The sequence below is a fragment of the Dryobates pubescens genome, chromosome 20 (genome assembly GCF_014839835.1).
Source record: "Dryobates pubescens isolate bDryPub1 chromosome 20, bDryPub1.pri, whole genome shotgun sequence".
Classification (NCBI taxonomy): domain Eukaryota; kingdom Metazoa; phylum Chordata; class Aves; order Piciformes; family Picidae; genus Dryobates; species Dryobates pubescens.
In genome coordinates, this window is record NC_071631.1 from 19,684,762 (window position 1) to 19,712,458 (window position 27,697).

General features: G+C 57.2%; 3 protein-coding genes across 3 annotated transcripts in view; 1 reads left to right on the forward strand and 2 right to left on the reverse strand.

The window, feature by feature from the left end:
* CFAP52 (cilia and flagella associated protein 52) overlaps positions 1-4,008 on the reverse strand; it is a 39,856-nt gene extending 35,848 nt beyond the window's left edge. Inside the window, exons 1-2 of the mRNA XM_054171110.1 lie at positions 3,951-4,008; positions 1,171-1,370 (exon numbers count right to left, since the gene is read on the reverse strand). Of these exons, the coding sequence (XP_054027085.1) occupies positions 1,171-1,370; positions 3,951-4,008 (258 nt within the window). The remainder of the gene's footprint in view (positions 1-1,170; positions 1,371-3,950) is intronic.
* A 3,604-nt stretch (positions 4,009-7,612) lies between these two features.
* Positions 7,613-17,362, reverse strand: LOC104301923 (TBC1 domain family member 24). The gene is made up of 8 exons (XM_054171111.1): positions 17,260-17,362; positions 15,948-16,154; positions 13,378-14,395; positions 12,602-12,760; positions 11,136-11,199; positions 9,501-9,596; positions 8,529-8,805; positions 7,613-7,758 (listed from the first exon to the last, which is right to left on the reverse strand). The coding sequence occupies exons 1-8, from the start codon at positions 17,360-17,362 to the stop codon at positions 7,613-7,615; spliced, it is 2,070 nt and encodes a 689-aa protein (XP_054027086.1).
* A 3,603-nt stretch (positions 17,363-20,965) lies between these two features.
* The window catches only part of STX8 (syntaxin 8), a 176,658-nt gene continuing 169,926 nt past the window's right edge, over positions 20,966-27,697 (forward strand). Inside the window, exons 1-2 of the mRNA XM_054170935.1 lie at positions 20,966-21,014; positions 21,481-21,580. Coding sequence (XP_054026910.1) covers positions 20,998-21,014; positions 21,481-21,580 — 117 coding nt within the window. The 5' untranslated portion in view covers positions 20,966-20,997. The remainder of the gene's footprint in view (positions 21,015-21,480; positions 21,581-27,697) is intronic.

Sequence of the window (27,697 nt, forward strand, 5' to 3'; positions counted from 1 at the left end):
TGGCACTGGTGGAAGGTTAAAAATTAAACCAGAAAGACACATTGCACAAGAGCAGGCTTTGGGGAGAGGGACTAGGCTGGAGTGCTCAGCAGAAGAGCCTTTCAAACAGGGAAAATAAGAAGCAAGCAGACTTTCAAGCAAGGAACAAGGAGGTTCACCTGGTCCTGGGGCCAGAGACACCACAAGAACCACAAGAGGTTTAGGCTGGGTGTTAGGAAGAAAGTCTTCACTGCAAGAGTGATTGGAATGGGCTACCCAGGGAGGTGGTGGAGTCACCATCACTGGAAGTGTTTTAAAAGAGGCTGGAGGAGGCACTTAGTGCCATGGTTTAGTTGAGGAGATGGTGTTGGGTGATAGGTTGGACTTGATACTCTCTGAGGTCTTTTCCAACCTGGTTAACTCTGCATAAGCTGTCAGCTGTATAAGAGACCCCCTCAGTCTCATTATCCCAGTCCCAGGGGAAGAGGCTTCACACCTACAAAAAGATAAAGGCACACCCAGCAATGGACCAGCCACAATTGCCCATTCTTTGCATCAACACCCACACTGCAGGCATTTGTTTCCCAATCAAATTAACACCCAAAAGGCATTCCCATCACTGGCAAGCCAACTCCTATCCCTTCGGTGAGGCCACATCTGGAATGTTGTTTCCAGTTCTGGGGCCCTCAGTTCAAGAAGGACCCCAGGGAACTGCTTGAGAGAGTTCAGAATAGAGGCACAAAGATGCTGAAGGCAGTGGAACATCTCCCTGCTGAGGGCAGGCTGAGGGAGCTGGGGGGCTTGAGCTTGGTGGAACCTGAGGGGTGACCTCATTCATGTTGATAAAGATGTGAAGAGTGAGTGTCAGGAGAACAGAGCCAGGCTCTGCTCAGGGATGTCCAACGATAGGACAAGAGGCAGTGGGTGCAAGCCAGAGCAGAGGAGGTTCCATGGGAACATAAGGAAAACCTTTTTCCCTGTGAGGGTGCCAGAGCCCTGGAGCAGGCTGCCCAGAGAGGCTGGGGAGTCTTCTCCTCTGGAGACATTCAAACCCCACCTGGATGCCTTCCTGTGTGACCTGCTCTGTGCGATCCCGCTCTGGCACAGGGGGATTGGCCTGGATGATCTTTCAAGGTCCCTTCCAACCCCTAACATTCTGTGATTAGCAGTTAAAAAGAGAGCTTTGTTCACCTTGAAGCCAAAGAAAGTGTCTTGTCCAGAAGCAACGTAGGCCCCGCTCCTGGACACGACGACGCAGGAGACGTTATTGGTGTGGCCATGCAGGAAGTTCTGCTTCTTGCTGCCCAGCTCTTGAATGACCACAGTGCAGCCCAGGGGATAGAGCACATGCTCCTTATCAGGGTGGCAGATGAGGCCACAAGGCACATGTCCTGAAAGAGAAAGGAGGGGAGGATCCTGAGTTAGTGTGCCTCCAGGGGACCAAGCTGGCCAAGAGCATCCTGGCCTGGATCAGCAATGGTGAGGCCAGCAGGAGCAGGACAGGGAATGTTCCCCTGTACTCAGCACCAAGGAGGCCACACCTTGAGTACTGGGCTGAGTTTTGTGGCACTCACTCTAAAAGGGACATTGAGCAGCTGGAGTGTGTCCAGAGAAGGGCAATGAAGCTGGGGAAGGGTCTGGAGAACAGGGCTGGGGAGGAGCAGCTGAGGGGACTGGGGGTGTTTAATCTGGAGGAGGCTGAGGGGAGACCTCATTGCCCTCTGCAGCTCCCTGAAAGGAGGCTGCAGTGAGGTGAGGCTTGGTCTCTTCTCCCTAGTAGCAAGTGATAGGAGAGGAAATGGTCTGAAACCGTGTCAGGGGAGGGTTAGGTTGGAGATTGGGAAACATTTCTTCCCTGCTGCCAGGCTGCCCAGGGAGGTGGCTGAATCCCCATCCCTGGAGGTGTTCCCTGGAGATGCGGTGCTGAGGGACATGGCTTGGCAGCAGCCTTGGTAGAGTTAGAGAAGGGTTGGACTGGATGATTTTAAAGGCCTTTTCCAATGAAAACAAGACTGATTCTGTGGTCTGCTGGCTGGGGGCTGCAGACAAATTTTGTTGCCTGCTTGCCTGAAGGGCACAGACACAGGAGCAGGCTGAGCTCTCCCCCTTGTGTATTGCACTCCCTGGGACCATTTGTTCCCCAAGGTTTCACAGAACCCCAGCATGGTGGGGTTTGGAAGTGACCTCTGGACATCAGCCAGTCCAACCCCCCCTGCCAAAGCAGGGCACCCACAGCAGCTTGCCCAGGAGCACAATGGCCAGGGGGGGTTGGAAGCTCTCCAGACAAGGAAACTCCACAACCTCTCTGGGCAGCTTTTCCTGTCCCCAGAAATCTGTCCAGCAGTACAACCCCAGGCAACCCCTCTACACATCTTGGACCATTCTGTGCTTCCTACAGCTGCCAAGGGGTTGAGCTGGCCCTTCAGCCCAGAGGGTTTCCCAGCAGCACCTGCTGAGTTACAGAGCCCACACTGCCATGATGTGCATCAAAATTGCTGCAAGGCTCCCAGTTTCCTGGGAAGGAGGTCAGCTGGAGAAGTCCCAGTGTCTAGTCCATAGCTGTGGGTCACTGTGGGGCTTGTGGCAGTACTTTGTGCAACCCAAGTTGGGTTTACTTTGAAATGAAACTATTCTCAGTCTCACAAGATTGGGAATTAAGAAAAACACTTAAAAAACCAAAAACATAATCCCACTATTCCACCACATTTTTCCTGCTCTTAACTTTGCCTCTTGGGATGCCAGGCATGGGGAGTGCAGGGAGATGGGAAGAGGGGTTGGGAATGACCTGCTCCCAGCTGACCCCACAGCACCATGGCCTGCCTCAGACCCATGCCTGCCCCACACTTTCCCCTGTGGTGTCCTGCCCTCCCCTCAACCTCCCACAGTGCCCCAGACCCTCTCAGTTGCCCCCTCTGGTGTCCCAGACCCCCAGACCTGCCCCCCTCCTGTGCCCTAGACCCTCTCAGCTGCCCCTACAATGACCCAGAGCCTTTAGCTACCTCTCACAATGCCCCCATACTGCCCTTCCACCCCCCTCATGGTGCCTTCAGCCTTCCTTTTTACCCCTGTTGCTGCTCCAGACCCCCTCAGTTGCCCCCTCCAGTGCTCCAGTCCTTCTCAGTTGCCCGTTCCAGTGCCCCAGACCCTCAGACCCACACCCCACAGTGCCCAGGACCCCCTCAGTTGCCCCCTCCAGTGCTCCAGACCCCCTCAGTTGCCCCCTCCAGTGCTCCAGACCCCCTCAGTTGCCCCCTCCAGTGCTCCAGTCCTTTTCAGTTGCCCGTTCCAGTGCCCCAGACCCTCAGACCCACACCCCACAGTGCCCAGGACCCCCTCAGTTGCCCCCTCCAGTGCTCCAGACCCTCTCAGTTGCCCCCTCCAGTGCCCAGACCTGCCCCTCTCAGTGCCCCAGACCCTCTCAGCTGCCCCTACGATGCCCCAGACCCTCTCAGTTGCCCCCTCCAGTGCCCAGACCTGCCCCTCTCAGTGCCCCAGACCCTCTCAGCTGCCCCTATGATGCCCCAGACCCCTTAGCTGTCTCTCACAACGCCCCCATACTGCACTTCCACCCCCCTCATGGTGCCCCCGGCCCTCCTTTTTACCCCTCTTGCTGCCCCAGACCCTCTCAGTTGCCCCCTCCAGTGCCCCAGACCCTCAGACCTGGCCCCCACAGTGCCCTAGACCCCCTCAGTTGCCCCCTCCAGTGCTCCAGACCCCCTCAGTTGCCCCCACAGTTTCCCAGACGCTCTCAGTTGCCCTCTCCACTGCCCCAGACCCCAGACCTTCCCTCCCACAGTGCCCCAGTCCCTCTCAGTTGTCCTCTGTGGCTCCCCAAACCCTCTCCAGCTGCCCCTGTGGGGCCTCAGACCTTCTCAGTTGCCCCTTCCAGTGCCTCAGACCTGCCCCCCGCCGTGCCCCAGCCCCCCTCGGGCACCCCCCTGCGCCCCCGCGGCCGCCCCCGCCCGCGGTACCGTTGTAGCCGATGGCCGCCAGCAGCTGCAGCTGCCCCGCTCCGGCCGGCGCCGCCATGGCTGGGCACGCGTCGCTGTGGCAACCGCTGCCGCGCCCGGCCGGCAGGGGGCGCTGCCCGCCCGCGCCGCCTCGCCCGGGGACGGCGCCGGTCGCACGCCCGGGGCTGGGGCAGCGCCCGCGGACGGCAGCGCCGGGGACTGAAACAGAAAACCCTTTGGGCTGGAAGAGACCTTTAATGTCCTCACCTCCAACCATGAACCCAGCTCTGCCAGGGCGACACCAAACCAGGGACCCCAGCACCACAGCTACACAGCTTTGAAACCCCTCCAGGGATGGGGACTCCACCGCTGCCCTGGGCAGCCTGGGCCAGGCTTTGACAACCCTTCTGGGGAAGAAATTGCTCCTCGTGTCCACACTAAACCTCCCCTGGTGTAGCTTGAGGCCATTTCCTCTTGTCCTATCACTTGTTGCATGTGAGAAGAGACCATCTCCCACCTGGCTCCACCCTCCTCTCAGGGAGCTGTAGAGAGCAAAGAGGTCTCCCTCAGCCTCCTCTTTTCCAGGCTCAACACCCCCGGCTCACTCAGCTGCTCCTCACCAGCCCTGTTCTCCAGACCCTTCCCAGCTTTGTTGCCCTTCTCTGGACGTACTCCAGCCCCTCAAGGTCCTTTTTGGAGTCAGGGGCCCAAAACTGAACTCAAGATTGATGGTGCTGCCTCACCAGTGCCAAGCACCAGGGGATAATCATTTCTCTGCTCTTCTGGCCACATTGTGGCTGATCCAAGGCAGGATGGTGATGGCATTCTTGCCCACATGGGCACACACTTGCTATCAATTGGCACCCCCAGGTCATTTTCCACCAGGCAGTTTCAAGCTGCTCTGCCCCGAGCCTGGATTGTTTGTGGGATTGTTCTCTAGGTGCAGAACCAGCCCTTGGCCTTGTTGAACCTTATCCCACTGTCATTCATCAACCCATCTATCCAGCCTGGCCTGGGCCTTCTTTCCCTCCAGCAGATCAAGACTCCCACCCAACTTGGTGCAGTGTGCAGTTATGGGAAGGAATGGCTCCTTCCAGATAAGAAGGGGTAGCAGGGCTCAGATGTTGTGGGGCTGAAGCACAGAGGGGCTCAGCCACTGCCCAGGCTCAGCCACTGCCCACCTGGGCTGCTGGTGAGGGCCTTGAGCCAGGCTGGAGCTGCTGGTACTGGCTGTCACCCCTTCCCTGGTCCCATCTTACCTGGGCCTCCCAGAGCCATCAGAGTTTGGTCTCAGCTGACCCTGCTGCAGTCAATTGAGAGCACAGCACAGATGAAAGATCTCTTCACATCTTGCTACACGTTCCCTCAGCCTCCTGACCCCATTCCTTCAACAGCCTGGTTCCAGGGGCTGGTTTTGTTTGTTTGTTTGTTTGTTTATGCTCAAATAGTTTTGAACTTTATTCAGTAATGGCATAAAGCATAAGAAGAAAGGACTGCAGCATCCCTTTCAGCAATGGCAGAGGTGCTCCTCAGATGAGGGCAGCGAGTGCAGCCAGCATGCTGACATCCATTGTGAGTTAGGGCTCTGAGTGGTGGCAGCGTGGGCAAACGCAGTGTACAGCCCCAAAGGGACTCTGCCACCAAGCTGGAGACATCCACAGCCTGCCTGACACAACCCCAGCCCCTGCTCTGTAAGACATTAAACAGGGCTTGCTTGCCCTTGACAAGGAAGTGCTCTGAAGACTGCTGAGAAGAGCCCAGGCTGGATTGCTAATGAAGTGCTTTGCATTTCCAGGCATCTCATGCATCCTTGTACATGGCTGGGGGGAGAGGGAAAGCAGCCTTGTGGGAAGGTGGAGGAAAAGCTGGAGATGAGCTGGCACTGAGCACTGCCAGCCCTGGCTCCTGCGCTGCGTGAGGGGATTCTGCCCCTCTGCTGTGCCTGCTGAGACCCCCCTGCAGTGCTGGGGCAGCTCTGGAGCCTTCAGCACAGCACAGACAGGGACCTGTTGGAGCAGGGCCAGAGGAGGCCACAGCAATGCTGGCAGGGCTGGAAGCCCTCTGCTGTGAGGCCAGGCTGAGAGAGTTGGCCTTGGGCAGCCTGGAGAGGAGAAGGCTCCAGGGAGACCTTCTGGTGGCCTTGCAGTGCTTCAAGGGCTGAGCAGAAAGCTGGGGACAGACTTTTGAGCAGGGCCTCTTGTGACAGGACAAGGGGGGATGGTTTGAAACTCAAAGAGGGAGATTGACACTGGAGAGAAGGAAGGAAAGTTTGACCCTGAGGGTGTTGAAACCCTGGCCCAGGTTGCCCAGAGAGGTGTGAGCTGCCCCATGGCTGGAAGCATTGCAGGTCAGGTTGGTTGGGGCTGTGAGCAACCTGCTTTGGTTGCAGATGTCCCTGCTGGCTGCAGGGGGTTGGACTGGATGAGCTTTCGAGGTCCCTTCCATCCTAAACCATTCTGTGTTTCCTATAGGAAACATTCAGCTGGACCAGGAGTCCAGCACATGATCACAGGAAGAAAGAAATACTGAGGTCACCCTAGCAGAGCTTTTTAATTGCAGGGAAAGAGTAATTCTGTGGTGTTCTTTCATTTGAGCTCTGTGGGTGAAGGCAGGGCATGGAGGGCTGTGTCTCATCTCCTCATCTACTCTGCAGGCTACAAGCAGTTCCTCGGTCTGCCCCAGAACTGGTACTGTGTGAGCTTGCTGCTCCTGCCCATGTCCTCCTGCCACAGCAGGAAGCAGGCACCAAGGCAGCAGCAGCTCCTGCTCTGAACAGCTCGAAATCCATGAAAGAGAAATATATTTGGACATGGGAGAGGTTCTCATCCTGCAGCCAGGATGATGTGGGTTTGGTCCCCTCCTGGTGAGGGCTGCTTTTGTCTCACCAAGCTACTGTTTCATGTTCTAAAATGGACATCCCCCATTGTCCTGCCCACAGGGAGGCAGGGCTCAGTGGCTGAGGCTGGTAGGTGTTCCCTGCTGGCTGTCCTACATCAGCACTTGTGGGGAGTGTAGATCTTCAGCTGAACATGAAAACGAGGAGGCAGGGACACAGCTGGGGGGTGCTGGCTGCTGGTGTGTAGGCACCAGGCAGGACTTTGCTGATCAGCAGCTTCAACCACGAGCAGAAAGAATCTCTCATGCTGTGCTGGATGGTGATCAATGCCTGGTCCTGGTAACCCCCAGTGGCTCTAGGATTCTGCCAATGGATTGAAGGATGGTGCTGGGCTTGGGGCTGTGGGAAGCAGGGACTGAGAGTGTTTCTGGTGAGCTTCATACCTCAGTGCTGGGCTTTGCCTAGGCTCCAAATCCCACAGCCTGTGCTGTGGTGCCACTGATTTTCCTGTTGAGCCCCAAAGCTGCAAACCTTCCAGGAAGGTGTGAGAAATACCAGCCTGGCCCACCTCCCCTCCAGCACACTAAACTGGGGCAGACTGGGTAGAGTGAGCTGCATCTAAACTGTGGGAGGGGACCTCACATATCCCCCTCAGTGCCCACAGTCCCACGCCTGGCACCGTGCTGCCCTCCCCACACCACCGGCAGGGCTGACCGTGGAGGAGAGGATGGCGAGTGGAGGTGCCTGTGGCACTGCTGGCAGAGACTGCAGCAGGCAGGCCAGGGCGGTGGCCAGCACAAGAAGGGGTCCCCTGCTCCATGGGGTGAGGAGCTGTCTCCCCTGGGACCTAGGAGTTTTGAAAGCCCCACACTTCCAAGAGCTGCACCTTGAAGTTCTCCTGGCAGAGCGGAGGGTTGTCGAAGGTCTCGCAGTGCTCCGTGCGGCCCCAGAGCAGGTTGGCATCGAGGGACAGAGCTTGGCCTCCCCCTCCCCCTGCAAAAGCAAGCAAGATGCTTGAGATGTGCTCTCCACACCCAAGCAGGGCCACTGGCACAGCCAACAAAGGTCTGTCAGGACTGTGCCCATCTCTCAGCTTTCTGTCCTCTGAGCACAGCGGAGCTGGGCTGGGGCTGCCCTGAGCTGCCCTCTCTGCCACTCAGGATGTCAGCGTGGAGGCAGAGCTGCCAGAGAGCTCTCTGCTGGGCAGACAGTGTGAGAGGTTGCCCTGGCAGCAGAGGCTGAATTATTAAACTGCTTGGAGAGCTGGAGAACAAGGGAAGCTCCTTTTGTCCCTGCAGCCTGCTCTCGAGGGCTGGAAGGGAGGCAGAGGCATTCCTCTCTTGCTTTGGTCTTCTGCCAAGCCCATGCCAGCAGTGCTGGGGCACAAAGATTCAACCCCCATGCTGAAGCCTGACCCAGCAGCTGGCAGGTCTGCTCTGGGTGACCATGCTTGGCCCTTCCTTGGGCTGATCCCCACCTACATCTCTCCATCCCACGCAGAGCAGAGGGAAGGGGCTGGGAAAGGAGCAGCACCAAAGTGAGTGCCCCTGGCACCTGGGGCTGCCAGAGGCACTCTGGGGCTCTCAGAGGGAGCATCCTTGTGCAGCTTGGCACTCTGCTGCTAACTCGAGGAAGAGGAGGCTGACCTCATCTTCCCCAACTTTAAAGGACCGTCCTAAAGCAGGAGGTCTCTGCCTGTGGAGGCAGCTCAGAGCTTCCCGCTTCGGCCAGGCGGAGGTGGGAGCCCGCTGCTGGATAATTACCGATGATGATCCCCTCCCGGGAGCCGGCCATGAACATGGAGGCTGTTTTGGAAGGCAGCAGGAAGTGCCTGATGGCCAGGAAGGGGGAGAGGCGACCTCTCCTCTGCGGCGTGGGCACGGTGAGGTGGTTGGAGCTGCGGCTGGGGCACTCTGGGGAGGAGCTGAGGAGGGCGGAGGGGGAGGGGGAGGGCGACCGCTGGCGTGAGCGGGGCACAGCCTTGGCCAGCTCCGGCTTCTTGATGAACACCCACTCGTACCGCTCCGTCCGGGGGCGCACCTGGGAGGCAGGAGAAAGGCGGTGAGCCCTGCCCTCCGGGGCATCTTCTGCACTGCTGGGGAGAGGTGGTGCTGCCTGGCCAGCTGGCTCAGGGGCCGAGCGCTGGGTGCCAGGCTCAGACCCGGAGCGGGGAAGGGACAAGGTGCCCGGCAGTGACAGAGCTGCTCTAGGGGTGCCTGTGGCTGAGCAGTGGGGTTTGTCTTCCCCAGCCACTGGCCAGGATGGGCAAACCTGCACTGCCCACGTTACCAGGTGGGTGCTGGATGGATGCTGGATGGATACCAGATGGACACTGCCTGTAGGGTCTCTTGGATCAGCTCAGCCTGATCCTTACTCAGGAACACCAGGGATGATTGGGCAGTGCTCCATCCAGGAGCTGACCTGAGCAAACAGGGCAGAAGCCAAGCCTGTCACACACACTGCCCCACTGTCATCCCAGGAGGATGCTCCAGGCCTCACCCAGGGTTTCTGCACCTTGCCCTGGGGGCTTGAAGCAAGCCAAGGCAGGAGCTTGCTCTCCACTTGCTCTGATCCAACAGCTTCTCCCACTGCTGTCTCCTGCCAGAGCTAGGGGGCATCAGGGTGGCTGTGAGAAGGAGGCAGCTCGGTGCCACCAAGCTTGTTAGTGTGGTAAGGGGGAAAGTAATGAAGAGACAAAGCCCTCAGTGCAAACCCAGAAGAGAAAGGTGACTTACAGTGAACACAAAGCACTCCCCTGTCCCGAAGAAGCCTGATGTTGCTCCACTCTTTTTCCTTTCACTCCAGTCAGAGGAGAGAAACGCCCCACACACCTTTGGGAGAGAGCACAGGGGGCTGTCAGCTGGGGCTGGAGCAAGCCCTGAGGCCCCAGGCACTGGAGGTGTCTTCAGGAGATCCAGGGTCCTGTGAGGTCCCCAGGGGAAGTGGAGAGCCACATCCTGCTGCCCCAGCTGCATCCTGCACTGGGCAGTCACTGCTGATCTGCACCTGAGTCCATTCAGCTTCAGTGCCTAGCTGGGGGGCTCTGGGAAGTTTGGGGGTTGCTCTCTGGCAGCAGAGGTGGTTGCAGTGAGCTGAGTGCTGGTTCATACATTCACAGATCCATAGATTCACAGAATGGTTTAGGTCAGAAGGGACCCTAAAGATCATCCAGTTCCACCCCCCCTGCCATGGGCAGGGACACTTCCCTGAACCCAGGTTGCTCAAGGCCTCAACCAGCCTGGCCTTGAACACCTCCAGAAAGGGGACATCCACAGCCTCCCTGGGCAGCCTGTTCTGGTGATTGAGCAGGGCTGGGCTGGCCATGCTTGTGTGTTCCTGGGCTGGGGAGCAGGAGCTGTGCCTCCCAGCCCCCAGCCCACTCCATCCCCCAGATATGGAAAGGAGTAACTGTGTCTGGGAGTCCTTGTCCTCAGCTGGCCCCTGGACAGTGCAAGGTGGTTGCCTGTTGTATGAGTCTTCAGAGAAAATGGGTTTGAAGGGACAAAGCCTCAGGGAACACACTTTGTTTTTAGCCTACAAGGCTTTTAACTAGCCCCAGGAATTCTTCTAGGCTGAACCTGGTGTGAATGTCCTTGACTTGACCATGGCTGGAAGGGACCTACTGAGAGGTGGGAACTCGTGCCTGTCCTTGGCACTAGCTGAGGAACAAGATGAGCTAAAACACGTAGGAAATGAGGTTTTAAAAGTCACCTTCTCCTGTCTGGACAAGGCCCTGAGGGGTGGCAGGGTGTTTTATCTCCACTGAAGTGTCAGGCTGGGGAAATCAGGGCTGCTAAGTCAATAAAGCTTTGGGATGCCTGAGCAATTTCCAGAACTGGCTTCCGCCGTTAGATGAAGAGTGGAGAGATAAACGTGGGGGTTGTGAGCCACTCACAGTCCCCAGGAAGAGGTTTCTGCAGCTATTTCATGACTTTGAGATACACTAGAAGCTGTCCTCATTTCTCCTCCATTTCCCCTGTGTGGCTGCTCTTGCAGTCAGGGAGACATCCTGGCATTTAATGCACTGAAAGCAAGTCCTGGCTCAGGCAGAGCATCTGCTGACTCCAGGAAAGTCTGCTTGGCAAGGACTTCGTGATTTAGGTTGTGTTTGCAATAAAAAAAGGATGCTCAAAACCTTCCTCCACCTCACTGCCTCCTCCTCTGCTTCCCTTGGCAGCACCTTTCAGACCAGTCTGTGTCTAAGGCGGCTCTGGGGTGCTGGTGGGGCGGTTTGGTTCTCCCTTGGGAGCTGGGACAGAGGAGCCACACAAGCTCCATGGCTTCTCCAAGAGGTGCTGGTGGGGCCAAGCACCCTGTCCCCTTCCCACATCAGCAGCCACTGGGAAATTCTCTGGCTGGGAAATACTCACCTCTCCTTCTGTCGTTTTTAAGAGCAGCACTGTTGGTTCATAGCCTTCACAGCAGGTGTAGAACCTGAGGGAGATGGACAAGGAGGCTGGTGGGCAGGGGTCTGAGACCCAGGGGCTGTGTGCCACACTAAAACCCCAGGCTGTGCAGCAAGCACAAGGCTGTAAAGGACAGTGGGGAGCACTAGCAGCTCTTCTCAGCTTATTGCCATGCTGGCAGTTGGCCCAAGGGAGCTGGTGGAAGGGCAGAGGCAGAAACCCATCATCACGGAGCATGAGCAGCTTCAGTGTTTGTGCAGGAGCAGGGAGGAGCTGGCTTATGAGGCCTCTCAAGTCATCACTTTTGTTTGGTGGAGCAGGTAATAGCTCAGATAAACCCAGACACTAAGTCCTCCCACCTTCCCCTTGGGCACCAGGCTGGGGAGAGGATGCTTCATGAGGGGAGTTTCCCAAACGAGTTTGCTTTTAATCTGGCTGCGTTTCATTTGCTGGGCTCTGCTGCCTTGGAAAGGTGCAGGCTGGGGCTGCACCACGGGCTCCTGGTGGCCTCTCATGGGCTGGGGGAGCATGTTTGTGGTGTTAATGAAGACACTACCATCACCATTTGAACTCCTGAGAAGCGGGGTGGCATGGGCAGCTCCCAGTCCCTGATGGCCACTGCCCCTTCCTGGTTGGCAATGAGCTGCGTTGCAGCTGAGAAAAGCCTCAGCGCTGAGTGCTGTGGGGCTGCCCCTGCTTCCCCCTGCAGCCTTCACTCCATTGCTGTGGCAGTGGGGGTCACCAGCCCCTAGGCTGTCTCCAGCACCAACACTGCTCTGTCTACTGCCACTGGCCATGGCACTTGGGCTCTCTTAACTTGCATTTAGAGGGTTTGATGTCTACCCCATCACAGAATGCCCTGAGCTCTGCCTGCTCTGTGAGTGCAACCTCTCAGCTTGTCATGCTCCTACAGAGGAGCAGGTTTGGGTTTTCTGCCTGTAAATACTCATGCAAAGGCATCCCCAGCCCACTGGAAGCCTTTGTGCTGCTTCCTGGTGTGAGAAGTCAATGCTGAACTCATTTTCCAGCTCTGTTTTGGGCTGCAGCGCTGAGTGCAGCAGCCAGAAGCTGCCCTGTGCTCCGTGCTGCTGGGAGGGAGCTGGAGGCCGGGGGATGGTGCTTGGGCTGGACCAGTGTGCCCAGCACAGCATGGCACATGTGGGCATCCCCATGCAGCACATCTGCCAGGCTCAGTGCTCTCCATGCAGTGCTGAGTTGCTGGCTGCCATCTGACTGAGCCTCAGTCTCTCCCTACAGCCAGCAAAGAGCCAGACCACACTCAAGATCTTGAAACAAGCCCACAAGAGTCCCCAGGAGACCTCGGCTGTACCCCTCGGACACCACACATTGGTCCTTTCTGTACCACCCACCTCTGCCCAGTCTTGGGCCTGACCCATCTGACCCAGCCTGACGTGCAGGTGATGCTTTACCTCTGCAGGCTGCAGCCATCTTCAGAGGTGGAGAAGAGCAGCAGTGGTGGGAAGAGGGAGAAGCGCTCGGGGATCCAGGACCAGATGACTCGCATCTCCTGAGCTGTCACGATGCTGGAGCTGAAGCTCTGCATGTCCACAGCCAGGTGGAAGGATTGCCTGCATGAGAGAGGACTCCCATTACTGCCAAGCTAGGGTGCCTACCTGCTTCTAGGGGTGCAGCCCCCCATACCTCAGGCTCTGCCATGCCTTTTGCATCATGAGCTTTGTGTTGCCATGACAGGCTCTAATTGCACAGTGCCATCTGACAGCCCCCCGCCCCCTCCAAGTGAGGTACCAAACATAACCAAAGCTATGGGAGATACCTGAAGCTGTGTGTCAAGAGGGAGGGGCCAGGCTCTGCTCAGTTGCACCCTGGGATAGGACAAGGGGCAATGGATGGAAACTCCAGCACAGGAGGTTCCGCCTCAACATGAGGAGGAACTTCTTCCCTGTGAGGGTCCCAGAGCCCTGGAACAGGCTGCCCAGAGAGGTTGTGGAGTCTCCTTCCCTGGAGCCTTTCCAGCCCTGTCTGGATGTGTTCCTGTGTGACCTGTGCTGGATTCTATGGTCCTGCTCTGGCAGGGGGGATTGGACTTGATGACCTTCGAAGGTCCCTTCCAGCCCCTAACATCCCGTGAGCCTGGGATCCTACGATCCTTCACGTTGTGTCTCCACTGTAACTCCTATTTTGCCTGCTCAACCTCAAGAGCTGGCAAGCAGAGAGGTGTCCTTACCTGCTCTGCACCATGGTTATGCCCCTCTCCATTAACGCCTTCCTGTTGGCCATCTGGAGCAGCCAGATCTCCTTGCGGGAGAACAGCCGGATGCCAAAGGCTCTCTCCAGGAGTTTGTCCACGGTCACATGGTCAGCGATGTTCTGCACGAAAGCCTGCAGGTCTGCCTTGACATCTGTGCCTTCCAGCTCAGAGGAGGTCACTGAGAGCCTGTACTGCTTCAGCAAGGCCAGAGCAATACGGTACAGGACCTTCTGCCCCTCCAGCAGGTAGACATCGAAGACACGGATGGCGTACGTGAAGGGCAGGTCGTGGAAGAGCCACGATAACCACTCCGAGTAGACCTCAAAGATGTTCTCGGAGGAGCTGGCGATGAGTTTGTGAGCTGCTGGGCAATGCTTGTTGGCCAGGTCCCCAAAAGTCATGCAGGAGGCCTGGTGGGCCAAGAAGGACTGGTCAATGTAGCTGGCGTGGGGAGCGTTGCTGGCGATGAGGCGAGAGATGTTGCCGAAGCACTGAGCTTCGTCTTCGCTGTAGTGCAGCAGCAGAGCCACCAGGGAGGGCAGGGTCGGGCTGTAGGTGATGTCAGGGAAGAGGTGGCCCACGCAGATGAGGATCTTCTTCAGGGCAGTGACCCCTTCCAGGCTGAGGCAGTAGGTGGGCATGGAGCAGGCCTCCAGGAAGTCGGGCAGGGGGTGGGAGCTGACGCTCAGCTTCCCGAAGAGCCGAGCGGCCACGTCCCTGTAGACGGCGGCGTCCGGGGTGACGAGGCGGCAGCTGACCTGCTGCAGCAGCTGCTGGTACACCTGAGCCCTCAGCGAGCGGCTCCCTGCCCAGTACCCTTCCCTGGCCAGCTTCTTCAGCTCCTTCAGGGGCCTGCTGAGGATGTCCCCGGGCATAGGCGCCTGTTGCTCCTGGTCTGGCATCCTGTCCCAGTCCACAAACTGTCCACAGCCCAGGCAAGAGGAGGCATCAATGTCCCAGGTGTCAGCCTCAGAGGTGATCACCACGGTGACTGGAGATCATAGAATCACAGAATTGTCAGGCTTGGAAGGGACCTCAAGGCTCAGCCAGTTCCAACCCCCCTGCCATGGACAGGGACACCTCACACCACAGCAGGTTGCTCACAGCCACATCCAGCCTGGCTGCAAACACCTCCAGGCAGGAGGCTTCCACCACCTCCCTGGGCAACCTGTGCCAGTCTCTCACCACCCTCCTGTGGAAGTTCTTCCTAACATCCAATCTGAATCTCCCCATTTCTAGTTTAGCTCCATTTCCCCCAGTCCTATCCCTCCCTGACAGCCTCAAAAGTCCCTCCCCAGCTTTCTTGTAGGCCCCCTTCAGATCCTGGAAGGCCAAACATCTCTGCAGGACAAAGACCTTTTGTTCAACACAGTTCAGTGCCCCAGCTGATGGTCTTTCAAACCAGCTGGCAGTGCTTTGAAGTTTTTGGTATTTCAGTAGTTACTCTCTCCACTACAAAAGGAAGGTTCTCAGGAGGCTTTGACTGGCCGGAGCTCCTCACTCTGCCCTCATCTGCTCACATCAGCTCAGAACCTTGGTGAAACTGCTCCCCATGGGCTCCCAGAAGTGTGGGGCCAGGTAGCACCTGGGTGTGAGGGCTTCTCCACACCATGAGGGGCTTTGCACCCCTTAGCAAGCATCTGACTTGCCAGCCTCTGATCTGCTCAGAGGGAGGTGCAGAGATCAGGGACACTGTCCCCATCCCCTGTGGATGACGATGGGACAGCAGCACCACACCACAGAGGATAATGCACAGCTTAGTCCCAGCCCAGCTCTGCGAGGGTGAGGAGGGACCTCAAGGCAGTACAGGCTCAAGTGATGTCAGCATGGCCAGGAAGGACCATTTGCATCATGTTCCCTTCCATGGGGAACAGAGCAGGGCAGGGGACAATGTCCTATCTGGGTCTGTCAGCCCATGACCAGGCTGCTACATGCCCAGGCTGAGAGGGCAAGGCTGGCCTCAAGTGTTATCCCTCTCTCTTACAGCCTCCTGCCAAAGTTTCACCTCCAGCCCCTCAGATGCCACAGAGATTCTGATTCTGTGATCATGGAATGGTTTTAATTGGAAAAGACCTGTAAGATTATCCAGCCCAACCTGTTAACCCAGCACTGCCAGGTCACTGCTACACCATGGCCCTCAGCACCACATCTACACAGCTTTGAAACCCCTCCAGGGATGGGGACTCCACCACTTCCTGGGCAACCTGTTAGAGGGTTTGACAACCCTTTGGGGAAAGAAAGTGTTCCTTATGTCCAACCTAAACCTCCCCTGGCACATGCCATCCTAGCACCTGATGCTAGGGAGAACAGACTGAACCCCACCTCACTCCAGCCTCCTTTCAGGGAGCTGTAGAGAGCAATGAGGTCTCCCCTCAGCCTCCCCCAGCCTAAGCAACCCCAGCTCCCTCAGCTGCTCCTCCCCAGCCCTGTTCTCCAGGCCCTTCCCCAGTTTTGTTGCCCTTCTCTGGACACACTCCAGCCCCTCAACATCCTTCTTGGAGGCAAAGAGAGTGCAAGGAGAAGGTGCTGCAGTGAGAGGGGCTTGCCGAGGGTGGGAAGGCTGATCTGCGGCATGACAAAGTGTCCCCGTTCCCCGGGGGCCACCGTATCCTTGGAGAAATCCCTGCTGGGAAGCATCTGGGAAACCCCTTGGAGACAGCCTGGTCCCCGGAGGACGCTCGGGGAAGGCTCCCGCAGGCGGCAGGGCTGTGGCAGCCTCAGCCGGGGCTGGAAGAGCAGAGTTTGAGCTCCTCCTAGAGAGCGGCGAGCGGCATTTCCCGGGGGCTGCAGCAGAGCTCAGCTCCAAAGCCTCACCAGGAGACAGGAGCTGTCCGCCCCTGGGCCAGTTCTGCTGGGCAGTGATGAATTGGCAAGGGCAAATCAATTAGTGCACGCTAATTCCCTGAGATATTTGTCTTGGGGAGTCCCGCGTGGGGTCTGCACTGAACCAAACCTCTCTGCCGTGGCCCCGTGGGGACCTGGGGGACAGCAGGGTCTGGGCTCTGTCCTGCGTGGTGGCACGCCAAGCGGGTCTGGCTGCCTGGGCTGCTCCCAGACTGGACCCAGATCTGCTCACTGGTTCGGTTTGGTCCCTGCTCAGGTTTAGCCAAACCAGCAGATGAGGTTCAGCCCTGCTTCAGGGGAAGGGCAACAGCTTTGAGCCATTGCTGCCCAACTCCCTGCTTTGAAGTCAGACCCTGAGGACAGGCAGGCAGGCTCTGGCCACAGGAAGCAGGCCCAAACACACTCTGGGGTTGAAGTGAGGCTGTTGGCATGGTCAAGGTGCCCAAATTCACCTTGTCCTTGTGGCTGGCCTCATCACAACCATGCTGTCCTGCCTGAAATGCTGAGGAGCATCAACCCAACCAGCTGCTGGTGTCTCAGCCTGGGGTGCTGGCTGCTGGCTCCAGCTCTGCCCACCCTGGGACATGCCAGGGGTGTTGGGGAACCATAGAATGGCTTAGATTGGAAGGGACCCTAGAGATCATTTACTCCAACCCCCCTGCCATGGGCAGGGATACCTCTCAACTAGGGTTGGTTCCTCGAGGCTTCATCCAACCTGGCCCTGAACACCTCCAGGGAGGAGGCATCCACAACCTTTCCAGACTCAGAGTCTCACCAGAGGCTCACCACCCTCGTACTGAAGATCCAGTCTAACCCTAAGCCTCTTGGGTCTGCTCCAGCCTCTCTCCTGCACTGGCTGCAGCCTGGCACAAGCGAGAGCCTCCTGCATCTTCCCTGGTGTGAGGCAGAATCACAGCCTCATAGGACTGTCCAGTTTGGAGGAGACCTTTGAGATCATCAAGTCTAACCACTAGTGTGGCTGTGTCCTGGCCGTCCCCAGCGGCACTCGCTCACCTTGCCCAGCGCCTGTGTTGTCATCCTCAGCCGGCTCAGCCGTGGGGAAGTCAGCGGCTGCCCCCCCGGGGGACCGGGGCACGTTGAGCCCCACCTGCAACATCTGCCCAGGCTCCACTGCGCCCACCCGGCAGATCCTCTCTGTCCCCATCCCCTGCCCTGCCTTTTAAGGCGAGTGCCAGCCCGCCTGCCCGGGAGGTTTATTTGCTGTAAACAGGAGGAGGGGTGGAGCAGCTCCTGCGCCCACGTCGCCGACTGCTGCCCCAGCTGCGCACCGAGCCCGGGCAGGGGCTGTAAACAGCCCTGGGCTGAGATAGGCATCCAAGCAGCAACACCGGGCTGTGACGTTCCCCAAGGATAACCTTGGCTTTCCCGCTCGGGATGCACTACCTTTGCCAGCCCCACGGGGCAGGGAGGGTGCCCTGGGCCTGCCCCTTCACCCGTCCTTGAAGCAAGGAAACGTCAGCAGCTGGTGGGTTCTCAACCGCTTCCCACTGGATGAGTCCCAGGGGAGCTGGAAAGAGAAGCAGGTCAGCAGCAAGGGCCGGGAGCAGGGGGACAAAGGAGAGATCAGGGCCGTGAGGATTGAGTGACAGCTTCCTGCAACTGCCCTGTGTGCCTTCAGGGAGGCTTTTTGGGGTGGGTGTGCCAGGGCTGTGCCAGACGTGTTTGTGGCACTTCTTGAGACTTGGCTGAGAAAAGAAGGGCCTGGAGCAGCTCTGTGAGGAGCAAAGGCTGAGAGCCCTGGGGCTGAGGGGAGCTCAGAGGGCAGCTGAGCAATGCTCAGCAAGAGCTAAAGGAGCTGGGGGGAGCAAGAGGCTGGGGCCAGGCTCTGCTCAGTGGTGCCCAGGGACAGCACAAGGGGCAGTGGGCACAGGCTGGAACCCAGGAGGTTCCAACTGAGCAGGAGGAGAAAGTTGTTTGTTGTGAGGGTGCTGGAGGCCTGGAGCAGGCTGCCCAGAGAGGTTGTGGAGTCTCCTGGTGTGGAGAGCTTCCAAGCCCAGCTGGACACTGTGCTCCTGGGCAAGCTGCTATGGGTACCCTGCTTGAGCAGTGGACTTGGACTGGGTGATTCCTAGAGGTCCCTTCTAACCTTCACCATGGATCCATCTCTCATTTGAAATGATTGTTACTGATGAACTTTCAGGTCAGAATGCTTTGCAGAATCACAAGGACCTTGTGCTTAGAGCCAGAGGAGTTGAGCTGGAGCAAATGCACCCTCGAACAGATGAGAGATGCTCCCGGCAACACCACACACATCCAGCATCACTACCTGGAGAGCTCACAGTTCAGGCTGCACTCAGAAGTGAGCATTTTGAGAGGCATGGGAAAGAGTTAAAAGATTGGGGTTTTTTCCTTCAAAAACATGTTTTAGTGCCTGAGCTGTGGGTCATCCCTGCCTTGCCTCCCTGCCTGCACCTGCAGAGCATCCCTGAGCATCCCCAGGCACCAGTGGTCTGAGGGCATTTCCCAAGCAAGAGTGGTCTCTCTGCAGACCCTCTCCATTCTAGATGAAGCACCTCCTCCACCATGTGCCAAAATCTGGCAGGAGCAGCACAACTCTCCTGTTGTCCCTCTCCTCCCTTTGCTCCTGGCAAGTTGGGACCCAGAGGAAGTGAGGGTGAGGGGCAGCGCCAGGGAGGGCCCCACCTGGATAGGAGGGAGCCAAGGGGCTGGTTCCCAGGGGGAGCCTCCTGCTCTACACCCAGAACCTTTCTGGGAGCTCCATGAGTGTCTCAGCTCCACACACCTCATCCAAAGGTGTAGATGACGACCCTCATCTCCACTCCTGGGGATCCCCACCCCACACTCCACTCTGGTCCCCAGTGCTGAGGGGTCATTTATTCTCTCTGCAGCTAAACCCCTTTTGCCCAGGGCGCTGCTGCCTTTCCCCAGGACCTTGTTGGGTGCCTTCTCCTGGCTGGCTTTTTCTAGGCCAGTGGATGCCTCTCCCTGCCAGACCAAACCACCTCTGAATCCTCCTGCAGCCCCTCCAGCTGCTGACCTGCTCCATGTCAGACGCTCTGCGCTGGGAGAAGGCAGTGAATTAGGGATGGCCTCAAATGGATCCTTGCTTCATGCCTTTTTAATGGCCCAAGTATGAAATATGCAGAGCCTGCCTGGCCTCTGGATGAGCCACGCAGCTGAAGGTCATCAATGTTTCATGCCCACGAGAGGAGCCAGCCCGGCTGGCACGTGCCAAGAGGGCTGGTGAGAAGAGCTCTCACCCTCGGGATGGAGCCTGCACTGGGGGCTGCCAGGGTCAGCAGAGCTCCCTGAGCTGGCCCACACTGCTTTATGTTGTTCCCAGGACACTTCTGGCATGTGGGTGCTCCTCTGTCCTGAGTACTTGTTTCAAGAGAATGTGTCTCAGCCCCTCTGCCACAAATTGCCCTGCAGCAGGAACAGGATGCGTCCCTGCATGTCTTAATGCCCTACCCAGCTGCTCTGGGGGTAGTTGTGACATGAAGTGGTGTCTGAGGGTGCTCATCACCTCCCCAAACCAGCCTTGGGGGTGGCTTTGCTCCAACTGCACTTGCTCCTCCTTACAAGTGTGGCTCCTCTTGCTCTTTGCTCAAAAGCCACCCCAGACCCAGCCAAGGGGCATCACTGTTGGGTCCAAGTGTTTGGCAGGAGCACAAAGGGTGTTGTGGTTGGGTCCAAATGGTCACCAGGAGCACGGCAGCTGTTGCAGCTGGGTTCCAGCATTCATCAGGAGCACAACAGATGTTGCAGTTGGAGTGAAGTGCTCTCCAGGAGCACGATGGGTGTTGCAACCACCTGTAAACCTGCTGATGAGGATGTGCTTGTTATGAGGGCCGTGTTATGAGGGCAATAAACCATCACTATCAGCGCCCTGCCGCTGCTTTTTGGGCACCTGCTCGTAGCTGCACTGATTTGCGTCACCAGACACACCCAAAGAACAGAGGAGAGGCCAAATCCTGGTGGAGCAGGAGTGGGAAAGGCTCTTTGGGCTTGGACAGAGGCTGTTGTAAAAGCAAAGGCCTGCAGAGCCCTTCAGAGCCAAAATATTGACAGTGTCAATACCCAGCATCACTCAGCTTCCTGGCAGCCTGCCTCTGCCTGCTGCTGCTGCTGCTGCAGGGGGGCAGGGACGAGGGGCACAGGGATGAGAGGGACAGGGATGAACAGGATGGAGATGAAGATGAAGGGGTTGGAGGTTAACAGGATAGAGATGAGTGGGATGGGGATGAAGGGAACAGGGATGAGTGAGACAGGAGGCACAACAGGAGTAAGTGGGATGGAGATGATGAAGATAGAGTTGAGTAGGACTGGGACAAAGAGCACAGGGATGAGTGGATTAAGGATGAAGAGGGCAGGGACGAGTGGCACAGTGATGAGGGACACAGGGACATTGGTGTGGGCAGGAGAGAGCAGGGGGAGACGGTGACTGTCACCTGCAGACAGGACGTGGGGCTGAAGGTTCGGAGTGAAGGGGCAGCGGCGGTGGGGAAGGCAAAGGCAGGACCAGGGAGAAGAGGCCGTGGGGCTGGAGCAGCCCCGCCCGAGGGGGACAGCCCCTGGCGGCGTGCGGAGGTGCCCGAGGGCTGCGGGCAGCAGCTTGGATAGGGATTTAAATCTCCGTAACCCGACCCCGTCCCGCGTCCAGTTCCGCGCACCTCGTCGGGCGGCTGCGCACGGCGCGGTTTGGCCCTCGGCGGCCGCCGTCCCCAGCTGAGGGGCGGAAGCGCAGGGTTCTTCCGGCCGGCGGCGGCGATGGCTCCGGACCCCTGGTGAGTGCCGGGCCGGCGGCGCCTGGTCCAGCTCTCCGGGATGGCTGCGCTGCCGCTGCTCGCAACCGGACGGCCTGTTGGGCCGAGCCGCCCCGGGTCTGGCGGGGCGCGGAACTGTCGGTGCCGCAGTGGAGGCGAGCAGCGCTGGCTGGAGAGATCCACCGAGCCGGAGGGCTGCGAGCGGCGGAGCCGGGGTCGGTTGGGACAGGGTCCCGGGCTGTGCACTCCCAGCCCGCCCGCCGCTCAGGAAAGGGGGTGCCTTTCCCTACAGAACGCATTTTGCCCCCAAAAGCTTCTTTTCGTTCAATTTAAGAAGGGGTGTTTACTGCAGTGGTGGCTTCTGCACCTGCTGCGGGCGAGCGCAGGCAGCTTCCCCACAGAGCGAGGCCGAAGCGCGGCGCTAAGGGCCGAGGGGGTCCGGCCGGGTGGTGCTGGGGCTCAGCTCCGGGTTCTCCTTCCCCCGCAGGCTCTCGCTGTACGATGCCGCTTGTCAGATCGCCCAGGAGACCGCGGAGAGAATCCAGGAGCGTAACCGGTACCAGAGGAACGGGGAGAGCTCTGCCAAGGTACTGCTCTGACAGCAGCTGGGGGGGGGCTGTCAGCATGGATAGTTTTCACTAGACTTTGCTTTTACCAGCTCTAAACACTGGGTAAGCATTAAATTTGCAGGAGCCAGCTGTGTTCAGGAAGCTGCAAGTGCTGAGTTTCCTTCCTCTCCAGCTGCAGAGGGAAGTGGATGCTGCCAAGTGACATGGCTGGCATCCCACAGCCCACCTTAGTGCAGGGAGCAGGCTGTCAGGACACTGCTGCTGCCAGCTGGGTGTCTGCTGGGTGAAAGTTCTATTTGATGTCAGGAACTGAGTGTTGTGCTAACACAGGCCAGCAGTGTGCCCAAGTGGTCAGCAAAGCTAACAGCATCCTGGCCTGGGTCAGCAATGGTGTGGCAGGAGAGCAAGAGCAGTGATTGTCCTTCTGTGGTGAATGTTGGTGAGGCCACACCTCAAATCCTAGGTTCAGTTTTGGGCTGTTTGGCACAAGAAGAACATTGAGGTGCTGGAGTGTATCCAGAGAAGGGCAATGAAGCTGGGGAAGGCTGTAGAGAACAGGGCTGGTGAGGAGCAGCTGAGAGAGCTGGGGGTGTTTAGGGTGGAGAAGGTTAAGGGAGAGATCTTCTGGCTCTCTACAACTACTTGAATGGAGCTGGAGCCAGGTGGCAGTCTGTAGCTTCTCCCAAGTAACAAGCACTAGGACAAGAGGAGATGGCCTCAAGTTGCCCCAGGGAAGGTTTAGGTTGGATATGAGGTGCAATTTCTTCTCCAAAACATTGTGAAGGCCTGGCCCAGGCTGCCCCATCCCTGGAGGGGCTTCAAAGCTGTGCAGCTGTGGTGCTGAGGGCCATGGCTTGGTGGTGCCCTGGCAGTGCTGGGTTAAAGGTTGGAGTTGATGAGCTGAAAGTTTCCCTCCAGCCAGAACTATTCCACGATGCTTTTAGGCTTCCACGAAGGAAACAACAATGCCACCTCTAAATTAACAGTAGCTGTTCAGTGCCACTAACCCAGCCTTGGATTTAGCAGCCATGAGCCTTTTCTGCATGCAGTGCTGCTGCTTTTGCAACAGGAGACGAGGGGAAGCTGGGGGAGCGTTGGGCACACGCTGCCTGCCGCTCAGGGCTGTCGCTGCCAGGAGCTGAGCTGGAGTCTCAGAGGTGCTGGGATGCACGTCAGCCTCTGCATGAGGACTTCCCCCACAAGGCTGGTTTGCTTCCTTCCTGTGGATCAGGAGTTTTGCAGCCTTTTTTTAGCTGCCTTCTTAACAAAATAGAAGGCTGGAGTTAAATATGGATGAGAAGCAGAAGCTGGAGCTTCCCCAGGAAGATTCCACTCTCTACCTTTTCACACTTTCCTGTTGGGGAAAAAAATAGATGTAGAGAGCTTCTCAGGAGGCTGCTCCCTTCAGGACTAAAAGCCTTGTCCTTTCCTTCAAGCAGCACAGGAGCCTGCTGGGTTGCATACCTGAGGGGTAATGCTGTTAGCTTCTCCCCTGCCTGTGCTGATGTGTGCAAGCCCTGGAGTTATTTACATCATTAACCCCCTCCCTGATTTATTTTGTAGGCCCTGCTCCTCTTTATAGCAGGGCTGCCCTGTGCTGCTGGCTCACTGAAGCTTCTTTGCTGATAGCTTTTAAAATCAAATGTCAGTTTTGGAGCAGTGGTGAGGAGAGCTCTGTGGGGTTTGTACAGCAATCAGGGCTTCTGAATGAGTGACTTGGCCTGAATGGTGAAGAGATTTCAGGAGGCACAAATAGGGGGTGGGGTGAGAGAAATATGTAGCATCATAGAATGGTTTGGGTTGGAAGGGACTTCCAAAGGACATGGCACTTGGTGCCATGGTCTGCTAGTCATGAGGTCTTGGGTGACAGGTTGGACTTGATGATCTTTGAGGTCTTTTCCAACCTTGTTGATTCTGTGATTCTGAAGGTCATCTGCTCCAATCCTCTGCACTCAGCAGGGACATCCCCAATTAGATCAGGCTGTCCAGAGCTTTGTTGAGCCTGACCTTGAATATCTCCAGGGATGGAGCCTCAACCACCTCCCTGGGCAACCTGTGTCAGTGTTCCACCACCCTCATGGCTCAGAACTTGTTCCTAGCATCCAATCTCAATCTGCTCTGCTCTGGTTTGAAGCCATTGGCCCTGGTCCTGTCCCTGCAGGCCTTTGCAAACAGTCTCTCTCCATCCTTCCTGTGCCCCCTTCAGGTACTGGCAGGCTGCTAGTAGGTCTCTCTGGAGCCTTCTCTTCTCCAGGCTGAACACCCCCAGCTCCCTCAGCCTGCCCTTACAGCAGAGCTGCTCCAACCCCCTGAGCATTTTCCTGGCCCTCCTCTGGACCTGCTCCATCAGATCCATGTCCTTCCTGTAGTGAGGGCTCCAGACCTGTACACAGTACTTCAGGTGAGGTCTCACCAGAGCAGAGCAAAGTGGCAGAATCCCCTCTCTGGATCTGCTGGGTTGAGAGGAGTGTTTAGAGGTGGTGATTAAACAGCCTGTGCTCAGCTGTGTGTCACAGGCTCACAGGATGTCAGGGGATGGAAGGAACCCAAAGAGATCATGGAGTCCAACCCCCCTGCCAGAGCAGGAGCATAGAATCCAGCACAGGTCACAGAGGAACACATCCAGACAGGCCTTGAAAGTCTCCAGAGAAGGAGGCTTCACAACCTCTCTGGGGAGCCTGCTCCAGTGCTCTGGGACCCTTAGGGTAAAGAAGTTCCCCCTTGTTGAGAGGTGGAACCTCCTGTGCTGCAGCTTGCATCCATTGCTCCTTGCGCTGGAGACGATCCAGTGGCCATGCTTCTTGGCCAGCTGAGAAGCTGTATCACAGGTGAGGTGAGGTATCAGAAATGGCACAGCACCAGCAGGCTAATAAAAAGCTTACTGCTTCACCCCTCTGCATTTATAGAGGGCAAAGGTCTCTGTTTGCCTCCCTGCAGTCCGTGCCATGCCCCAGCCCACCCCCCAGCCGCTGTGTTGGTGTCACTCGAGGCCTTTCTCTCCCAGGCTGTGTTTTATGGCAACATCACGTGGGTGGCTTCACTCCTTCACAACATCATTTGTTCCAGGCCCTGTGTTTTGCAGGGCCCTGTTTGCCTGTCATCCATTAACAGGGAGAGGTGAAGGTCTGGCAGGGCTTGGTTCTACTGCAAACAAGCCTCCGCCGAGGAGGGAGTTGTTTCCATAACAGAAATGCACCTTGAGAAAGCCCTGGCTGAGCAGCCTCCTGCTCCTGTGACTTCTCAATGTTTTAAGGCAGGGGAAAAAAATGCTAATAATAATAATTAAAAAGAAAAGGGAGGCAAAAAAACCCCCAAGGCCTTTGTACAGTATTGGCCTGGCAGGGAGAATGTAAACAAGACTTTGTTTTTACAGTATGTGGCTATTAGCATGGCTGAAAAAACCACCCCACAAACCCTTATTGCTGAGGGGGAAAAGAGAGCAGCCAATGCAACAGGGAAAGAGAGGAGAGAAAGAGGGGGGGGAAAAATCCCCAACTCCCTGTAGGGAAAGATTTCAGGCTGGCATTTACCCATGTGTGGACTCCATCATTTTCCTCCAGTCCTGGCTCACTGGAGAGGTCCCAGATGACTGGAAGCTGCCAATGTGGTCCCCATCCACAAGAAGGGCTGGAAGGAGGAACCTGGAAACTCCAGGCCTGGCAGCCTGACCTCAGTGCCAAGGAAAGTGATGGAGCAGATTATCCTGGGGGCAATAACTGCACCTGAAGGATGGCCAAGGGCTCAGGCCCAGCCAGCATGGATTTAGGAAGGGCAGGTCCTGCCTCTCCAACCTGATCTCCTTCTATGATCAGGTGACTGCCTGGTGGATGTGGGGCAGGCTGTGGATGTGGTCTGCCTGGACTGCAGCAAGGCCTTTGACACCATTCCCCATAGCAAATTGCTGTCTAAGCTGTCAGCTCATGGCTTGGACAGCAGCACTCTGAGCTGGGTTAGGAACTGGCTGGAGGCTGAGCCCAGAGAGTGGTGGTGAATGGTGCCACAGCCAGCTGGCAGCCAGGCACCAGTGGTGTGCCCCAGGGATCAGTGCTGGGCCCCATCCTCTTTAACATCTTCATTGATGATCTGGATGAGGGCATTGAGTCAGTCATCAGGAAGTTTGCAGATGACACCAAGCTGGGAGCAGATGTTGGTCAGTTAGAGGCCAGAAGGGCTCTGCAGAGGGACCTCGACCGACTGGACAGATGGGCAGAGGCCAACAGGATGGCATTCAAAAAGTCCAAGTGCCAGGGGCTGCACTTTGGCCACAGCAACCCCATGCAGAGCTACAGGCTGGGGTCAGAGTGGCTGAGAGCTGCCAAACAAGAGAGGGACCTGAGGGTGCTGATTGACAGCTGCCTGAACATGAGCCAGCAGTGTGCCCAGGTGGTCAAGAAGGCCAATGGCATCCTGGCCTGCATCAGGAACAGTGTGGCCAGCAGGAGCAGGGAAGTCCTTGTGCCCCTGTACTCTGCATTGGTTAGGCCACACCTTGAGTATTGTGTCCAGTTCTGGGCCCCTCAGTTTAAGAAGGACATTGAGACACTTGAAGGTGTCCAGAGAAGGGCAACAAGGCTGGGGAGAGGCCTTGAGCACAGCCCTGTGAGGAGAGGCTGAGGGAGCTGGGGTTGCTTAGCCTGGAGAAGAGGAGGCTCAGGGGAGACCTCATTGCTCTCTCCAACTCCCTGAAGGGAGGTTGTAGCCGGGGGGGGTTGGTCTCTTCTCCCAGGCAAGCAGCACCAGCACAAGAGGACACAGTCTCAAGCTGTGCCAGGGGAAGTTTAGGCTGGAGGTGAGGAGAAAGTTCTTCCCTGAGAGAGTCGTTCGTCATTGGGATGTGCTGCCCAGGGAGGTGGTGGAGTCACCATCCCTGGAGGTGTTCAAGAGGGGATTGGATGTGGCACTTGGTGCCATGGTCTAGTCATGAGGTCTGTGGTGCCAGGTTGGACTCCATGATCTTTGAGGTCTTTTCCAACATTGGTGATACTGTGATACAGTGACTCTGCTGCAGGAGCTGAGCTTAAAGCTGCTGCTGCTGCTGCTGGTGTCTTCTTTCCCCCTCCCTTCCCTCTAATGGTAGTGAAGTCTTTTGTTAGAACACTGCAGTTCCTGGAAGGTGTCTACCTTAGATGGCTTGCTTGGATATTTATAGGACTTGGCTGTTCTGGGTTGATTGAAGGCAGCATTGTAGAATCACAAGAAGGGTTTGGGTTGGAAGGGACCTTCAAGCTCATCCAGTTCCAACCCCCCTGCCATGGGCAGGGACACCTCCCACCTGCCCGAGGTGCTTAAGGCCTCATCCAACCTGGCCTTGAACACCTCCTGGAAGGAGGCAGCCACAGCCTCCCTGGGCAGCCTGTGCCAGTGTCTGCCCACTCTACTGTAAGGAATTTCTTCCTCACCTCCAGTCTCAGTCTGCCCTCTTCCAGCTCACAGCCACTGCCCCTCAGCCTGTAGCGACAGGACCAGCCCTTGCCAAAAGTCCATTCCCAGCTTTCCTGTAGCTTCCTTCAGGTACTGGAAGTCTGCCTTACAGCATCATTCAGGTTGAAAAGATCTTGAAGGATCATCAGGTGCAACCTGAACATGAGTGCATGTGCAGTCAGAAGCCCTTTTAATGACCTGACTGCAGATCTAGAGGCGTAAACAACCGCTCGGAGGTTCCTGGAAGCATTTCCCCTCCAGGCTTTGGGAGTGCTGCCCTAGCATTCACAGTATAACTAAGGTTGGAAGAGACCCCAAGGATCACCAAGTCCAACCTGTCCCAACAGACCTCACAACTAGACCATGGCACCAAGTGCCACATCCAATCTCCCCTTGAACACCTCCAGGGATGGGGACTCCACCACCTCCCTGGGCAGCACATCCCAGTGACGAACGACTCGCTCAGTGAAGAACTTTCTCCTCACTTCAAGTCTAAACCTCCCCTGGCACAGCTTGAGACTGTGTCCTCTTGTTCTGGTGCTGGTTGCCTGGCAGAAGAGACCAACCCCTTCCTGGCTACAACCACCCTTCAGGTAGTTGTAGAGGGCAATGAGGTCACCTCTGATCCTTCTCTTCTCCAGGCTAAACAACCCCAGCTCCCTCAGCCTCTCCTCACAGGGCTGTGCTCAAGGCCTCTCCCCAGCCTTGTTGCCC

Bases quoted from the DNA above. Each gene is read 5' to 3' on its own strand.
- LOC104301923 (XM_054171111.1), bottom strand. From the start codon at position 17,362: ATGTTGCAGGTGGGGCTCAACGTGCCCCGGTCCCCCGGGGGGGCAGCC. The intron at 14,396-15,947 runs GCAAGCCCCTCT...TTCTATGATCTC, and splicing joins GATCAGCCTTCCCACCCTCG to CAGTCACCGTGGTGATCACC. The intron at 11,200-12,601 runs GTAAAGCATCAC...CATCTCCCTCAG, and splicing joins GATGGCTGCAGCCTGCAGAG to GTTCTACACCTGCTGTGAAG.